A 17767-nucleotide genomic window follows, 5' to 3' on the forward strand; every position below is an offset into this window, starting at 1 on the left:
ATGTTGCATTTTTGTCTCGTATCTCAATTTTTGTTAAAGAATTTTTTTTTTGAGATTTAAACGTGCAAACATATTCTGAGTCAGTGAAACGCTGGTGTCGTTCAACGTTGTTGCCAGCCCACGGCTGGTCTTAGTTTGCTTAGCTTAACCCCTCATTGTATTTTATTGCACGGGTAAATCTCAGTCTATTTATCCACTACTCAGGGATATTCGGAGCTTTTTCCTATTTAACAATTACAAACGATTCTGAGTTCCACATTCTGGTACATATCTCCATGATCGCGTATGCGGGAGAGATTCAAATGTAGAAAGGTAGATGTGGAATTGTTTGGTCTAAGGTTTGTGCATCTACAACCTCACCAGATAGTAACAAATTATTTTCTAAAATGACTTGAGCAGTTTACACTTCCACTAGTAACCTTAGGGTTTTGTTTTCCTTAACTAGTAGTATGAAATGATATTTCTAGTAGTGTGAAGGTTTACCAGAGATACTTTGCATTTCCTGAACAAGGAATAAGCTTGAGGATCAAGACCAATTCTTTCTCATAGTTGTGGCTTTTCTTTGCCTTTTGTGCTATCTTTGACATGAAGAGTTTTTAAATTTAGGTCGAGGATCTCTTTTCATGGTTATTAGACATATACATTTTCTCCTTGTGTAGCCTGGGCATTTTTTGATAGGGTTGTCTTTTTTCTTATTGAGCTGTAGATCTTTATGTAACCTGGCTATTTATCTTTCGATGGTTATTTCCATGAAAAAGATCTTATCAAAGTTTGTGTCTTGTTTTCTTTTACTTTATTTATGATGTCTTATAACATATAGAAGTTATAAATTTTATTATAGTTAAATTTTCAACCATTTCCTTTATAGTTTATGCTTATTGGTTTTGTGTGAGGCACCCTGATATCGTAAATATGTTTTCCGATATTTCATTTTGAATGTTGACAGATTTTCTTTTAACATTTAGATTCTTTTGATTATTTCTTTTCAACGATGTAAATTGGCTGTCATTAATGTCAAAGAGAGAAGTTTGCAAAGAGTACAGATTTTGACTTGACTCTAAATTTTCATCAGTATTTTATTGTCGTTCTGTGGCGATCACATACTACAATTTAGAATACTGAGATGCATCGGTCATGGTCTCAGTCTTCTGGAGGGGACAAACTGATTAAAGCCCATGCAGTAGAGTATAAGGGCTAAAAGAAGCCTGTACTTATATATACCCACAGAGAAGTGGGGCAGTGAATCATTTGCCGTGGAGCCATTAACTGTCCTGTTACTTCATATACTCTGGGCTAATAGCAATTTTATGGAAAACTGAGATTACTACTATAGTTTGAGCACTACACCCCTCAAAGGATACAAATATTTGCTTACATACTTTTCCTGATTGAATGGCAATGGTAAAAATTTGTGGGGCAAGATAGGCATTTTCTTCCTAATTTAGTAACAGGAATAATTTATCACAGATGTTGGTTGCTAAGATGCTTTAGATTTATGGAAATGTTAAGAACCTGTTTTTTAAAGATTGGTTTCTATTTGCAGAGACGAAATGGAGAAGATATACCAGTAGCCCAGACTAAGAACATCAATCACAGAAGATTTGCTGCTTCCTTTAGATTGCAAGAAGTGACAAAAACTGACCAGGATTTGTATCGCTGTGTAACTCAATCAGAGCGAGGTTCTGGTGTGTCCAATTTTGCTCAACTCATTGTGAGAGGTAATGTAAAGTTGCTTTCACTTCATGAAATTGCATGTCTTTAGTAGAACAAAAGCAAATTTGTAGATAATTGGATTGTCTTTTAAACCTGGGGCTTAAGTCACTAAAAAAAATCATATCATTTTAAAAGTTCCGATAATATGTTAAGGTAAAATTAAGACCGTGGTTGTACAATTCGCCAAACAAGTTTTCCACAAGTGTTTTCCATCAAAAGGAATCCATTTTAAGAAGCTCTAATTGAGCTAAACGTATAAAACACTTTATCCCATATTGCCATCATCTAGTTTTCATTTTGATTTTAGATTTGCTTTTCCTTTTTAAAACAGTTCCACAGATACTACTTTTGTTCTTCGAAGCTTTGTGGCAGTGAGGTCAAGGTCAAAGTTTCTATCCTCATGTAGAACTATAAATTTTACCAGTATCAAAGCCCAGTGGGGGGTGTTCACCAATTCTGGCCCCTGTAGAATCTTAGACAGTTAGACTGCTTAGAGGTCCTCATTCACATTCTTGGATCTTAAGGTGACTAGAGGAAATGTGAGGGAATATGACATAGTACATATCTGAGGTGATTAGTGGAAAAACAAGTACAAGTGCACAATGTATATTACATTCATTCAAAATTTACTGAGTCTTTGTATATTCCATATACTGTGCTAGGTTGTGGATATATAATTGTAAATAAAATACAAAGTCCCTGCCCATAGGGAGCTTAACATTGAGGGATGTTAGGCACACTATATAGAAAGATGTGGAAAATGTATCATCAAGTCATGGTATATATTATGTAGAAAAATAGACACACAAAGTAACGAGGATTGATCTTTTAGTTAAGATGATCTGGAAGGCCTCTTTGAGAAGGTGACAACTGAGCTGAAACCTTAAGAAAATTAGGATGTCAGCCATGTGAAAATTTAAAGGAAAAGCAGCTCTGTTGAATAGACTATCAAGCATCAATCAATAATGTCACAAATGAATATAGTTATAAACTAGCAAGTCTCTTCAGGGAGAAGTTTGGGAGGTCCTAACAAAAACATCTAAACTCATCTGAGATTTGTCAGAAGCATCAGGGAAGGCCTTTGTCAGTGAGTTTTCTTTGATATAGGATCTGAAGGTATTGGTTCACAAACTGGGCCCCGTACATGGAGGGCAAGGAGACTGAGGAAAGAGGCAGACCACTCCAGATCGGTAGGTGGCAGGTTTAATAAGCAAGGAAACGTATTTCCTTACAAGGCTTCTCTTGGGTGGCCACAAGACGAGTGGATCTCTGCACCTGTCCCCCAGAATCTTAGAAGTTTCCCTAGAGGCCTTAATTGGGTTCAGTCACTTACACCATCCAGATGGTCTCAACAACACCGTACTGCCTCAAGGCTGCATCCTTGGAACAGCTCTCGCTGTGGGAATGGTAGCCAGAGCATACATTCCAAGGACAGGGGAAGGGATGAGAAACTTCTAATTGCCCAGGTCCAGCTCAAGGGTCAACCGGTGGTCATGTCCTCTCGATTGTCTCCTCCAATGGAAGGTTGGGAAAAAGTTGCCCAGGTGAGGGGTGTGGATGTGGGAGCAGGGCTAAGAGAAAGAAGCATTAGCAGGCAGAGAGCAAGGTATGTGTCAATGCCCAGAGGCTGGAAGGAGAAAATGAGAAACATTCATATTTAAGTTAATATATTTTATAATGCTTGACATCAAATGTCTTTTACATGTATTATTTCATTTTAAGATTTACTTGATTTTAATACTTTAACCTTTAATACTTTTAGAGAGAAGAAAATTAAAATTCAGACTATTTGATAATTGCCCAGAGCCACAAAGATCTAATAACTGAGCCAGGATTTAACCCCATGTTTCTTGGCTCCCAATGACACAGCTTTATCTCACACTAACAGTATTAAATGATGCTGTTAGCTGCTTGTGATTCTATTTTCTTGAGAGATTCTATAGCTCATCAAAAAAAAAAGTTGATTTTTGTGGATTGGATATGACTCTATTTTAAATAAAACTCTCTCATGTCTCCAGAGTCAGGTCATATCACCTGCTTAAGTTCATGAAATCATAGCCCTAATTAGTTGAATAATAAGAAAATATGATAATATGTGACTCCAGTGTTTAGGTAGAGAGACAGTTTATCTTAGGTTCATACATGCTTGTATATTCATCTTTGTTGAGCCCCTTTCCAGCATCTTTCTCACCTGAGCCTAGTTTTCGAAAGCCTGAAGTTGTCCTTGTGCATCTTCTGTGTGATTAATATGCTGTGGATACGGGACGATGGGTGTGCTCTTGAATCATCATGCTCACCGTGTCTTCATGGTACTGTATGTGCATTCACAGTACGCAGCCACTGAAGGAGATGGTGGCCTTTAATAGTGTGGCTAGACTGCTTTTGAATACCTTATGGTTATACATATATCATTTTATTTGAGGGTGTGGACCCATGATGTATTCAGCAGTTTATAGAAGGCAGAGTTGAAGCTTTTATCCAAGTGCTCCCTTTAAAATCTATCTTCTTCTTTCACACAGTCACTTAATACCTGTTTATTTTAAAAGAGATTTATTTACGGGCCGGCCCCGTGGCTTGGTGGTTAGGTGCGCGCGCTCCGCTGCTGGCAGCCCGGGTTCGGATCCCGGGTGCGCACCGACGCACCGCTTGTCCGGCCATGCTGAGGCCGCGTCCCACATACAGCAACTAGAAGGATGTGCAACTATGACATATAACTATCCACTGGGGCTCTGGGGAAAAAAAGGAGGAGGATTGGCAATAGATGTTAGCTCAGAGCTGGTCTTACACACACACACCCACACACACACACAAAAGAGAGATTTATTTTGTCATTACTAGATCTCCCTGATAATCTGAATTGAAAAGTGGATTTTACTATTTGATCAAAGGTTGGTTTTCTTTACCTGGAGACAACTACATCTGGCTTTTCTAAGCATGTTACTTGTGGGATCAATAATTATTTCAATGAGATTTATAAAAGGAGAAACCTTGAATTTCATAAAAAATTTTGGCTTTTTTTCTTTCCTTTCTCTTTTTCTTTTTTTAAGAAAGTCCTGCCGTTTAACCTATATTCTGTTTTAGATATTATATTGTACCTGTTATGTTAAAATATGGTGGGGCTTTGAATGTGCTATCCAGAGTCGGCTAACATTTTAGAAACGTTTTGATAGTTTTGGCAGTTTGATTTTTCTTTTCAACATGTTTTAGTTTGTTATATATCTAATACTTAAGGTGATACTTTGCTGGGTGTTTTATTTGAAAACTAATGTAGAGCGATAAATTTTCTTGTTTGTCCAGATAACCACCAAATAAATATTGCTCACCAAAAAACACACCCTTTGGGGTCAGCTGTCCTAGTGTTGACATAGTGCTGAGAATTAACTATGGTGACAGGTCCTGTCTCTCATTGGCACTTTCAAAGCTGACATCCTGTTATGTGGATGCAAAAGATGGTAATTTTAAAGGAAATTTTTGGGGCAGTGATATGAATAGTCTTTAATAAGAGCTGGCATAGTATTGCCTGTTGCCAAAGATGACCCCAGGGTAAAAGTTTATTAGTGCATTTTCTCCTAAACTGAAAGTGACAGGGCATGCTGAAGGCTTTTTTTGTTGCTGTTTGTTACAAATGAAAATTTCACTGCAAAATGCTCATGTTGAAGGGTATTGATCTCTGTGTGCCCACAGCCAGAGGAAGAAAAAAAAAGTACGTTGAAACAGAATTTACTTTATCATGACGTTAGCATTGCTTCCAGAACATTTTGAGTAATGATAACGTCTTCAGCTTGTGGAAGCCAATCTTTATTGACAAAGAAGTTTTTACAGAGATGAGACAAAGAGCAGATGTTTTTGCTCAATGTTTCTACAAATTGAAGTGTAAAAAATGTGAAATACAGGTTGAAATGGTGTTTACAAATTTCAAACTGAAAGCACCAACTCTGTAGTCTAAGTTATGTTACAGATTCTCATTCTCTACCACATTTGCGATCTGCTTGTTTCCTTTCCACCTGTCTGAATCAAAGACCCACTTACGTTTCTAACCAACTAACCCTCAATAAAGTTATAAAAAATTCTGTTTGCTGTACTGACACTCAATTTCTATTCCCAGTTGTTAGTTATGCTTTTATGTCTATTATTTTTAATCTGTGAAATTCCAATTACATTTTAAGTTATTTAATGTGAAAAGTATAGTTTTTTGTTTGTCCTTGTCACGAGTTTGATTTTTAAATTTTCGTGTCAACTGTTAGCCTTTATCAAAGTGCTCTGGACATAGAAAGTATTTCGTTAATATTTTTATATCTTCCTAATGAATACCAGTAACCTCTAGCTGTAAAGTGGGGTGAATGCCAATCCATTTACCCAATCTTACTCAGTGTAGGTGGACCTGGAAAACGAAGTTTGGTGTTTACAATCATAAGGAATTTTGATTGTTGTTAATACTTCCCTTTGAAAGACAATACAAACTTGCTTAAAAATAAGGATATTTAATGACTTTTGTAACTGGAAGATGCAGAGACAGGCTTTAGTGTTGGTTCATTTAGTCATGAAGGATCCAGGTTCTTTCAGATTCTTCACTCTGCAGTCCGTGGGTTTGGCTTCTATCCTTCTATCCCAGGGTCTCCTTGTGGTTATAGGATAACAATATGGCTACATACTTCCTTGGTCTCTTCCACTTGGGGTTAGAGAGGTTACTACCTCCCACAGTATCAAAAATCGCATGGCAGCATATAGTGAGACAACTGGAATGTCCAATAGAGAATGTTTGTAGCTGGAATTTCAGAGCATAAACAATGTTATTCTGAGGGAGTTATTAATTCTATTCAGGTAAGATAGGAATGGAGGAAATATTTCAAAAGAAGGTGCAACTTAACCTTGAAAGACATACAGAGTTTGGAATTTGGTGGTATGGGAGAAGGGTGTTATCACAAGAAGTCAGGTAACAGTGGGATCACAGGTTATTTGGTGAATGGTGAGCTATTAATGGAATCACTTGCCTAGTACCAGCTGTCCACTACACATGTGAAGAAGGAAAGAAGTCCACACTAACCCTAGGTTTGCATTTGAACTTTTTAGATTCCACTCTTATTGTCATATTTTTAGTTTATGTTCCATCAGAGCCTGTCTAGTTCATCTTTGTTTGCTACAGAACCTAGCACAACTTTTCATAAAGGCAATCGATACTTTTCTAAAGACTAATAAATACAATTGTTTAGTTGCAGACAGAGCTGTAGGGCTGACTCTAAAAGATGTAGGGAATGGATGATGAACCACATACCACTCCCTACACACAGCGGGAGTGAAGATGGCTGACATACAGGGAACAATGAAGGCAACTGTTTTTTCTAGTGTCTGAACCAGTCTCTCCTTTCTCACATTGTCTAGGAGGGTGACTTTTAAGTTTAGCGTAACATTTTTTTCACTTGAAAAATAATCTTGATTTGACCAATAAGTTGTATTCTAGTCTGTTTGTATATACTAGTTAAAAATCGGGTCTGAATATTTCCTTTTAATATTTTTACATGAGAGGCAAAGACATTTGGAAAGTGGAAAACAAAATATACTTTACTAATACTTTTGTTAGTTGGTGGTTAAAGGCCATGGAATTTTTAGCTTCAGTCCTTCAGCAGTCTGCTTAATACCACACACTATTGATTTTTAACTAGTTTTCATGGCACAGCTGTCAGGCTCATGAATTCATATAAAGATCTTTTTTCTTAATGGTGACTGGAAGATCCCTTTTCTTTGCTTCTATTGTGAAAACTAGTCAACTTGACGGGAAATTTGGAGTTATCTGGAGGAATTCAATTTAAACATCTATGTTTTGTAAAATCTGAACTATAATGAAAGTCTAAGACCACAGGGATATACCACATAATAATTTTCCGCAACTGCCCCAACATAGTTAGGGAAGGACATGCAATCAGTCAAGGGATACCAAATGCCTCAAATTTGGAGGAGACTCCAAATGTCACATATCTGAAAATTTAACTTTGCCACCTTGAGTATGATAAAAGAAACATTTGGAGTCTCCTCTCATTCACGATAGCTACTTGTAATTCAGGTGATTCAATGTACAAGATGTCTGGTACATTTTTAAATTCTAAATGAGCAAAAGGATATTTGATGTCCTTATTTCAGATAGTATATTATTACTGAAACTCTGTTCTGTCCACTTTGGTACACCATTATTCCAAATACTTTTTCCTATTTAGTTTCTCCTTCTCTGAATTTCCTTATGCTACTTTATAAAAATGGTAGAATGTAGCACTTGTTTTGCCTGCGTGGCTGTTTTCATGTTATTTATTTTCTCTACTTGTTTTAGATATAAAAATGCAGTGAGAGTTCTTTCCCAAAGGGTTTCTGAGTGTGTTTGCATAAGTGATTCACGTGTAAAGCTCTACGTAATGTTTAGCTGTTGAGGGGCTGGTTACTTTTTTCGAGTGAATCTTTGGGGATTTTGCTTGCGTGGGAGCTTTCTTCCTAAGGATTTGAGAAGGATCAAAGAGGAAGCAGAATGATTCGCACGCCAAATCATTCTTTCTGTGGAACTCCAGGGAACTTGATTTCAGAGCCCTGATAGTAGATCTATACTTTCCTCTTGAGCCTGCAATTCTGTTCTCTTGGAGTTTGTGATAAATGTAACTTGGGTCCACTTCTTCCAAAGGACTTACATCAACTTCATGGACTAACAGGGTCTTTGTAATTTATATTCCTCTCCCTGCTTGCTATTTTTCTTTTCCTTACCCTAAACCAAAAAAGAAGCAATGAAGTCAATTTGCAACTTCATTGAAAAATCAGCTAGCAGCCTTTTTATTGAGTACTTAAAATGGTAAGTAATAGGCACCAGGAAATTATAAAGAAACAGCACACATATTCTCAGCTCTCAAGCAATTTATAATTTAAATTAATTTTATAAGAAAATATAGAATTATTGAATATTTTGGCACAGAGTTTTGACTTTGATTTTGGTCACATTTTTAATTCTGTAGGAAAAAATAAGATCCCCTAACAAAGGAACTATTCCCTTGGTATTCCCTACTGAAGGAGTTATTCCATTAAAACCCTGTATTAAACATTAATTTGGTAAATAATGTTGTACTGTGAGAGTCTTATAGAGTGTTGATTAAACAGAAGCTCTTTAGCTGACAGTTTGAAATCAATCAGTGAGGCAGAGAGATAATACATAGTTTTTAGCGGTGCACTGAGTAAAGATGGCAATATAAGCGTAGTGGTGGGACATTACTTCATTAGTTATAATTCTTGAGTCTCTCACACTCACCCCCCACTTCATCTTCAAGGAAGTCAATCACAGCAGGCTTCCCTACCAGTGTAGGACTGACAGGTGACTTTTGGTGTTTAGTTTTTTGCAGCTAGCATCAACTATTTGCACTTGGATGTTGACATCTTTTTGTAAGCTAGCTGCTACACATTCTGCTTATTAATAAAATGTCAAACTAAGAGTGCAAACTAGGAAATACACAGAAAACACTCATGAAATGTTAGGTAGAAATCTTACAAAGAAGCCAGAGAATAATATGTACGTATTTATTATGAATAAATCAGTCAAAACCAATTTGTTCAACAGAGTTTATCATATTACTGCAGAAAGCACTTTCCTTTCCATTATAGTTGGTAAAAACCATGTTATTCCCCTTTCTAAGAAACATTTAGTCTGGTAAGAATTAAAAACAATCATAAAATCAATCCAAAAAAGTCCAGATAAACATTTATATTTTGTTAATCCTCAGCATGGATTGTGTTTAGTTCATAGTTATTAGTTTTTTTGTGTGTGTGTGTGAGGAGATAGCCCTGAGCTAACATCTGCCAATCCTCCTCTTTTTGCTGAGGAAGACTGGCCCTGGGCTAACATCCATGCCCATCTTCCTCCACTTTATATGGGACGCCGCCATAGCATGGCCTCACAAGCGGTGCTTCGGTGCGCGCCGGGATCTGAACCGGCAAACCCTGGGCCGCCGCAGCGGAGCGCGCGCACTTAACCGCTTGTGCCACCGGGCGGCCCCCATAGTTATTAGTTTTTTTTTTTTTTTTTTTTTTGTGAACAGATCAACCGTCTGCTAACATCCGCCACTCCTCCTCTTTTTTTTTGCTGAGGAAGACGGCCCTGGGCTAACATCTGTGCCCATCTTCCCCCACTTTATATGGGACGCCGCCACAGCATGGCTTGCCAAGCAGTGCGTCGGTGCGCGCCCGGGATCCGAACCAGCGAACCCCGGGCCGCCACAGCAGAGCGCGCGCACTTAACCGCTTGCGCCACCGGGCCGGCCCCAGTTATTAGTTTTTATAAAAAAGGAAAACTTTTTTTGAGGATTTGGGGACTGAGGATTGGACAGGGATTAAATAATTATGGCAAAGTATGTGGCAGCATTCAACACATAAAGCCACAACAGCCTCTCCTTATATAGCTGTATCTTAGCTCTGATGCTTGTTTTTTAGAGAAATTAAGGCCTACAGATGTATTCTCATCTCTTACAAGGTATGGGGACAGGGTTATTTTTAAACTTTAGGGTATAATTTGGAAGATAATTTTGTTTTGCTTTCCATCTTCTGCTTTCTGAGCCTTAAGCTAAGAAAATATTTTGTTGTCTTTCTGCAGTGTTGCACAATTTGGAATCAGATTTAGTTGTGATAGCACAGAATGTGTCATTGTGTTAAAACAAACAAAGAAACGACAAATGAACAATACCTTACCCTTGTTAGGAAGAAATTTTACTCACATGTTTATTTACTTCTTCCTAATTGCCATTGGCATTTTCTTTCGTCTTCATATATATGTGGAGAAAACCATTGCTACTTTCATGTTACCATGTCACCCCCTCCAATGACTTCCCTTCATATTAAGGAAAAAAAAATCATAATCTTTTTCTGGTCCAAAAATCCTTAAATAAAATATCCCCTGAGTACCACTCAAAATTTATTTCTCATCACTCACCTCCTTCCATATTCCGCAGCAGGCATACCAACTCTTCCAAGCATGTTTCTGCCTTAGGGCTTTCCACTTGCTGTTCCCTCCACCAGCACTTCTTTTTTCTCAAATATACGTGTACTTCCACATTCATATTTCATTCAGATTTCTTCTCAGTTTTTCCCAAAATACCTATAGGCCAAATGATAGTTATTTTCTAGTATAGAAGAGAATTCGTTGATTTTGTTTTACAATTTTTTCTCCAAAGTTATTTAGCTCTCAGTTTTCAAAAGATCTTTATGTAATGCCTACTATTAGTATGTACAGAACAAATATTTGTATAAGACAATGATTTCAAATATTTTTGCATTTTTGGGTGAGATATAGCAAATTGAAATATGTATGTTAATTGACTGCTTCCTTCATTTGTTTGAATTTTATTGCATATCCTCTGGGTGCCCAGCACTTTACCTTCACTGCCATCACTTTCATCCATGTCACCATCTTTCATTTCATTTCATCTTTTCTATAAAAAGCCTCCTGTGTGGTCCCAGCACTTGCCTCCTCCAAATTGCTCTTCACACAGCATTCAGAATGACCATGTCACACAAAGTAAGTCAGAATGTGCTCTTGTGGTTCATGCAGTCTGAATCCGTGTGTCTCATCACAGTCTCCAAGGCCCGTCTTCATCTGGCTCTGCCCACCTCTCCAGTCCTTCATGAGGTTCCTCTTTGTTCGCCAAATTCTAGCAACGCTGACTTTATTTCATTTGCTTTCATGCACCGTGCTCTCTTCTACCTTAGGGCCTTGGCTTTTTCTGCCTGCAGTGCTTCTTCACCGGTCTTCAAAATATTATAGCGTTCCTAACATCTGCCTCCACCACCAGACTGACAAAGTCAAGGACCATTACCATTTGCTCGTTCGCTATTGTGTTTGGTAGCCTGCACCAGGGCCAACACCCAGCAGCTACAATTGAATAATTGTTGTTAAAGAAACAAAAACAGCATGGGTTATAAAGTGCCCTATGAATGGCCTGGTCTTAATGTGTAGAGCAGAGGACAGCCTCATCCCTACCTTTGGTGATCAGGGAATGTGCTGGGAAGGAGACGAAGTTTCATCTTACCAGTGATGTATGAGTAGGATTTCAGTACTTGAAGATAAGTAAAGGGCATTCCAAGCAGAGGGCATGACATGGGAAAACATGCTCTTGTGAAATAGTATTAAATATTGACCATAACACAGTGTTTTCCAAGGAAGAAGTCTGAGATGTGCCTGACAGTGTACTTTGAGGCCTAACAGTAGAGCAATTTGAATGCCAGCTTAAGGAATATAAATTTATTGAGTCATTTGTTTTGGGAACATTTGGGAATTTTCGAATAGATTACTCATGTCTTCATATCTGTTTCAGAAAACCAGGATGGGAGATGATTTGAAGAATGATGAGTTTGCAGAGAGTAAGTTAGGAGGCTCTAAAAATCATAAAAGCTTGAGACGATGAGGCATCCTTGAGGGGGGGGGTTGTGGTGGAAAGGGTGGGTCAAGCTTGAGAGATTATGACAGATTGTTAAGAACGTTGTGGAATGACAGGAGAAGGAGTAGTCAGCCTGAGATACTAGGTGAAATATGGTATTATGGACATAAATTTGGAAGGCTTGTAGAAGAACTTATTTGAGAGCAGAGATGGTAATTTTGGTTGTAATCTCTTGATTGGGGTACAGGAGAGACAGGTTTAAAAGCTTAAGGCATGTGGGAAAGGCTTCCACTAATTGCAGGGTATTAAATAAGGATTCAACACAAGATGAATTAAACAATAGGTGCTTAGTGCATAGAAATTCTTTGTATTTTGTAAGCTTCCATTTCATAGCCTTTAGCCAGTATTATTAGAATTTTTCATGTTGTTCAACTTAGGATAAAAGCAGATATATTCAACTGAATGGAAAATTTAGAAAGAGAATCCTGACAGTTAAATATAATGTCTTTATTTCTATTCTTGACATTATCCACATGTAAAAGCATATGTAAGTTATAGCACGTGTAAATATTTTTTCCCTGCTACTTCGTGTAGATTCCTGGTTGGATTTGAAGCGTAGTGAAAATCTTTTTCCTGTTCTTTGTAAAAAGTTTTACTTCATAGAAATAAGGCAAGCTCTCTAAAGACTTCTCTACTTTCTCTGCTCTTCAGAATTTGATTGCCCCTGATGATAACGCTCCTAGACATGTCTTTTTCTGACATCAATTTTTTAAAGCATTAGAAGGAGGGGGATTTTCTTTCTAAGATTTCTGGCCAACAGCATTTCTCAATCCTCAAAGAATGCCATTCACTGCAGCAGCTGCTTTAACGATATTTACTTAAGGGTGAAGAGTTCCCACTTGCCATAATTGTCCTATGGTAAAACCCCCACTACGCTTGACGTTTCTTTGTATTGTGCAGGATTGTTAACAAGTAGTATCAGGCCGGCCCCGTGACTTAGCGGTTAAGTGCGCGCGCTCTGCTACTTGCAGCCCAGGTTCAGATCCCCGGGCGCGCATGGACGCACCGCTTGTCCCGCCATGCTGGGGCGGCGTCCCACATACAGCAACTAGAAGGATGTGTAACTATGACATACAACTGTCTGCTGGGGCTTTGGAGAGAAAGAGGGAAAAAAAAAGGAGGAGGATTGGCAATAGATGTTAGCTCAGGGCCGGTCTTCCTCAGCAAAAAGAGGAGGATTGGCATGGATGTTAGCTCAGGGTTGATCTTCCTCACACGCACACAAAAGAAGAGCTTTAAAAGTAGTTACCATGACCAGTCTGGTTGGTGCATGGTAATGATGAAAAGCAGGGTGTTTGGGATTCAACATGAGTGGTAGAAATGCAAGATGTCAGAGAAGCCATATATTAAAGAGAATTTGAATTGGAAACCGAATCCCAATCTGCCACTGGGAACATTTTGATCATTTTGATTTATTAAACTTTTATAACAACATTCAGATGGAGAAGAATTAAAACCCTTTAGTCTTGGATAGTTTATGGCATACCAACCACTATGTAACTGGTATCATTTTTGAAGGTTTTCTTAGCAGTCAGTGAAGAAGGAAAAAAAACGAATGAGTGAGAGATTTATTTTAAAAGGCAGTTTTCCCAAATATTCTTGCATCTAACATTAAATCCCTCTCTTTTGTTTGCATTGTGTCAAGGATAAACACGTTTTGCAATTTCAGCTTACTAAGTATCTTAAAGTTATGATTTTTACTGTCAACCATATTTGAAACTCTGATTAATAGATTTCAGATTGAAATATGGTGTTTATATACACGTTATAGGCTATCTTTCCTTTTTGGTGTGTGTAGCTTTGCACTCAGAGACATCTGTGTTTGTGTTTAAGTTTATGTGTTTGAGTTTTATGAATAAATATTAAAATTGAAATATTAATGCAATTCTGAAGCCTAACTTGCAAAACAAAACAAAATTATGCATTTCCCAACAACTATGGGAATTCTGTAACTCGGGTCTTTTAAAAATCGTCTTTCGGCATCAGCAAGCATGAGTAGTCTTTTCTGAACAGTGGCTCCACAGTAAAGAGAAATCAATTACTATTAGAGAGGCAGTGTAGGTTAAAGGCATTACAGGTTCACACTTGGTTTTGCAGCCAGGAGAGGGTACTTAGCTGTGAATCAGGAATGATACAAAAGATGGATGAGACAGAGTTCAAGGAGCAGTAATGGCGAGGGTCCAGGACTATCATTCCAACCTGTCTCCACAGTAATGATGGATGGTTTGGTGGAAAGAAGTAATAATACCAGATGATGAAAGATGCATCTCAGCATCTTGAGCCACTGCATACCAGCTACCTGTTGGAGTTCTGGGGCATAATGATTCCTGATTTGCAACCAAATGGATTTGCTGCATTTAGCAACCCATATTTTTGGCAGCTGTGAAGGAAGCAAGTAGCATATCAAACACTCCTGCACATTGTAAATTTAATTACCTCATATTTATGCATAGTAGCTGTTGACAGGATCTTGTAAGCTATGCTAATAATGCCAGGTAATTTGTTACCTCCAGAAATCACTTTCCATGTGTCTTCTGATCATTATCGTGAAACATGATAAATGATCTAGCCCATGAGGTATAAATGAAAATGAAATGGATAATTGGATTCTATGTCTAAATTGTGGCTGGAATAGTCGGAGCAATTATGTTTGAATTTATCTCATAAAAATGAGTTTGGCAATATATTCGTGACCTTTCATCGTCTTGAGCCTAAGGTGTTCTACGAAATTACTCTTAAGATGATTGTAAAAAGTTTCTCACAATTATTTTTTAGAAGTTCTCTAACACTTTAAATTTTCTCTTTTCTTGCATTGCTTGCCTGTATTTTTCAAGTAACTTGTTTATCTACAGTGGATTTAAGTAATTGATACTGATAATCTTCTTTTGATACTGAAAATAAAGCGTTTTGTTGTCATCAATGCCTTGATTGAATGGCTTAGGAACAGTGCAATATGTAATTGAAATTGTTTTTATGAAGACTTTCTATCATTAGCTGCACATATCTTTCTGCTGGGTGATGAAAGTGTGCCCTCTTGTTGAATGTGTGTGTTTTCTTTGATTCTGATAAGCGAATGTATCTGAAATACCAAAAAAATAGAGTTTGTTTTAAATACCATCAGACCTTTCATCCTTTCTTTCACACTTCAATTCACTTTAAATAAGAAAATTATTTTATTATAAACATAAAAACTCGCAATTTATTCACTGATTTGATTACCGTTTTTGAGCAGTTGCTATAAGTTAATCGTTATATTTGTTGCTAATAAAAATGACTAAGACACATTATCTTTAGGGTCTTATAATTCCATATGTAGCTATGGGAATATCCATCTTTAAATTATAGCATGTATAATTTCTTACTCTAATTCTTTTCTCTCCTCTAGTTTCTTTCCATAAGCATCTAAGAAGCCAATAAAACTTACCTTTATAACTTTTCTTTCTATTTCCAACTAAAAAGAGCTATTCCAGATATAGTTAATAACAAGCATATGGAAATTAAAGTTATCTGAAAATGTGACTTTTCTCTGGTATGGAAATGTTAATAAGCAGAGCATGTCCCTAGGGACTTGTTTCTTCTTCTCAAATGTTTATTCTTGAAATTTCTTCACTTTCAGTATGCATTGGTAGTGAAGGTAGCTTAGCACCAACTCATAAGCTTATTTTAGTAACTGATGGGTGTAACAGGAGATAATGAACATAGTTAAGCCATCTATTCTTTCTAGTAAATGTAAATTTAATAAAATAGAATATAAATGATCAGTGTAAGTTGTAATAAAAAGCACCTATTTATAATACATTTACAGTGTGGCAGGTGCTATGATAGATGGCTAACATACATTATTTCTCCAGTTTCATGACAAGAATGCTTAACGTTCCCATTTTACCCACAGGAACCTGAGGCTAATGGGTAAAGTGGCTCAGATCAGGTGACTCTAAGAGGCTGGCTCCAGAGTGTAACTCAAGTCTGACTCCAGAGCTCATTTTCCTTTCACAACGTTATGGTAACACTGTGCTATGCATAAACTAACTAGATTTACATAGTGACATTTAGAAAAATACTACTTGGAGCAAGATTTAAGTAAACATCAATAAGAAACAGATTTTTGAAATTTTCCCACTAAATTTCAGCGATTCTAACTACAATTATGATTATTTTATTGTGACTTTAGAAACAATGCATTTACTTTAAATTGGTTGGCTACTGTTTTTAACTACATCCTGTCCTGACAAGTAGCATTACAGCTATAACCTACCACTTTATAGCAGTGATTCTCAATAGAGGAGCAGGAGATGTATGACCCTTTTTAAATCAAATATAGGATATTTAAAAACTATGATCACCACACATGTCCCTTTCCCAGATTCTGATGTACTAACAGAAACATGTGCATGCATGCTTTTACACACAAGCACATGTGTGTGCTTCCTCAACCTAGATTCCAGCAAGCCTAGGAGGGCTTTGTTAGAATCTGGGCAGAAGCTGGCGCATGTGTGGTTTATGAAAAGCTAAGAAACTGTTCTGATATTCTTCGTGCATTCTTCTTCCCCTCTTCCTTGAACGTTCTTCTTGGATTTTATACCAACAATTATGAACTGCCTCTGTAGCTCTACAAAAACTTTGGAAATATTTTACATGTCTGTAATAATAGAAGATTCTTTGGATTTCAAAGCTTCTCTGATTGTGAAAAAAATAAATCATTCAGAATTCAATAGCCCATCCTCTTTCTGAAGTCACAGTGCTTGGTAATCAAAGAAAGGCCATTAGCACTTATCCTAATTTCATGTGAATGTTAACAACTTCAAACAGCCTTCTGGACAACACTCAGTAGGGTGGATTTTTTCCATGGTCCAGCCATCTTTGGTCAAGTCGTTTGAAAATCTCAGACTCTCTTGCTTTTTCTTTTTTTTTTTCTTTCTTTACAGTCTACCTCTATCATCTTATTATTTTCAGCTTGGTGAAATAGGATTAGAAAACTTCTAATGTGTGCTCCAGAGGAAGTTTTCTCCTCCACTTACCTATTTTTTATTCAAAGTAGGAATGTGCTCTGAGTAACTCTTCACGTTGAAAGCCAGATTCTCTCTTGCAAATGACTCACTGGTAGAGTAGTTCCATTTCTGTGCTTGCTACCTCAGTAAAAGTCTAGAGAGATGCTATTAGATGGGCTCACAGAATTTTTCTGTGAACTAACAGTGGTAATGCAATCAAAGTTCAAAAAATGTCAAGACACTAATGACCTAAAATTGGTGTGATTCCAGGATAATGTTAAATAAATAAAGGAAATTATAATAGAGAGATGCTATGGGAAATGTATGAACTGTGTAAAAATAGTCTATCATGTATACACAAATTCAAATAAATAATTCTCAGGGACTTACAGTTACAAAGCAGAAAAAAGTTTTCTTGATGCCTTTATACGACGTAGTCACTTCATAATATACCTAACATACAGAGGTGACTGTGGAACTCAATTGCTCCCTCCAAGATGAACTTGACCCATCTTAAAGACAGGAAAATTTTAATGGCCCAGCTTTTGCAGATAGACATTCCTCTTGTTTCTTTTGAATTCAGAGATTCTCACCTTTTAGAAGTCTTTTAAAAGA

The 17767-nt window shown here is 37.2% G+C and overlaps 1 protein-coding gene across 8 annotated transcripts in view; it reads left to right on the forward strand.

Moving 5' to 3' along the window:
- Positions 1-17767, forward strand: part of PTPRK (protein tyrosine phosphatase receptor type K) — a 546302-nt gene that overhangs the window by 317766 nt on the left and 210769 nt on the right. For all 8 annotated transcript variants that reach the window (XM_058566316.1, XM_058566319.1, XM_058566317.1 and 5 more), the window contains one exon: positions 1544-1718. In XM_058566316.1, coding sequence (XP_058422299.1) covers positions 1544-1718 — 175 coding nt within the window. The remainder of the gene's footprint in view (positions 1-1543; positions 1719-17767) is intronic.

This window comes from Diceros bicornis, chromosome 23 (assembly GCF_020826845.1).
Source record: "Diceros bicornis minor isolate mBicDic1 chromosome 23, mDicBic1.mat.cur, whole genome shotgun sequence".
Taxonomy (NCBI): domain Eukaryota; kingdom Metazoa; phylum Chordata; class Mammalia; order Perissodactyla; family Rhinocerotidae; genus Diceros; species Diceros bicornis.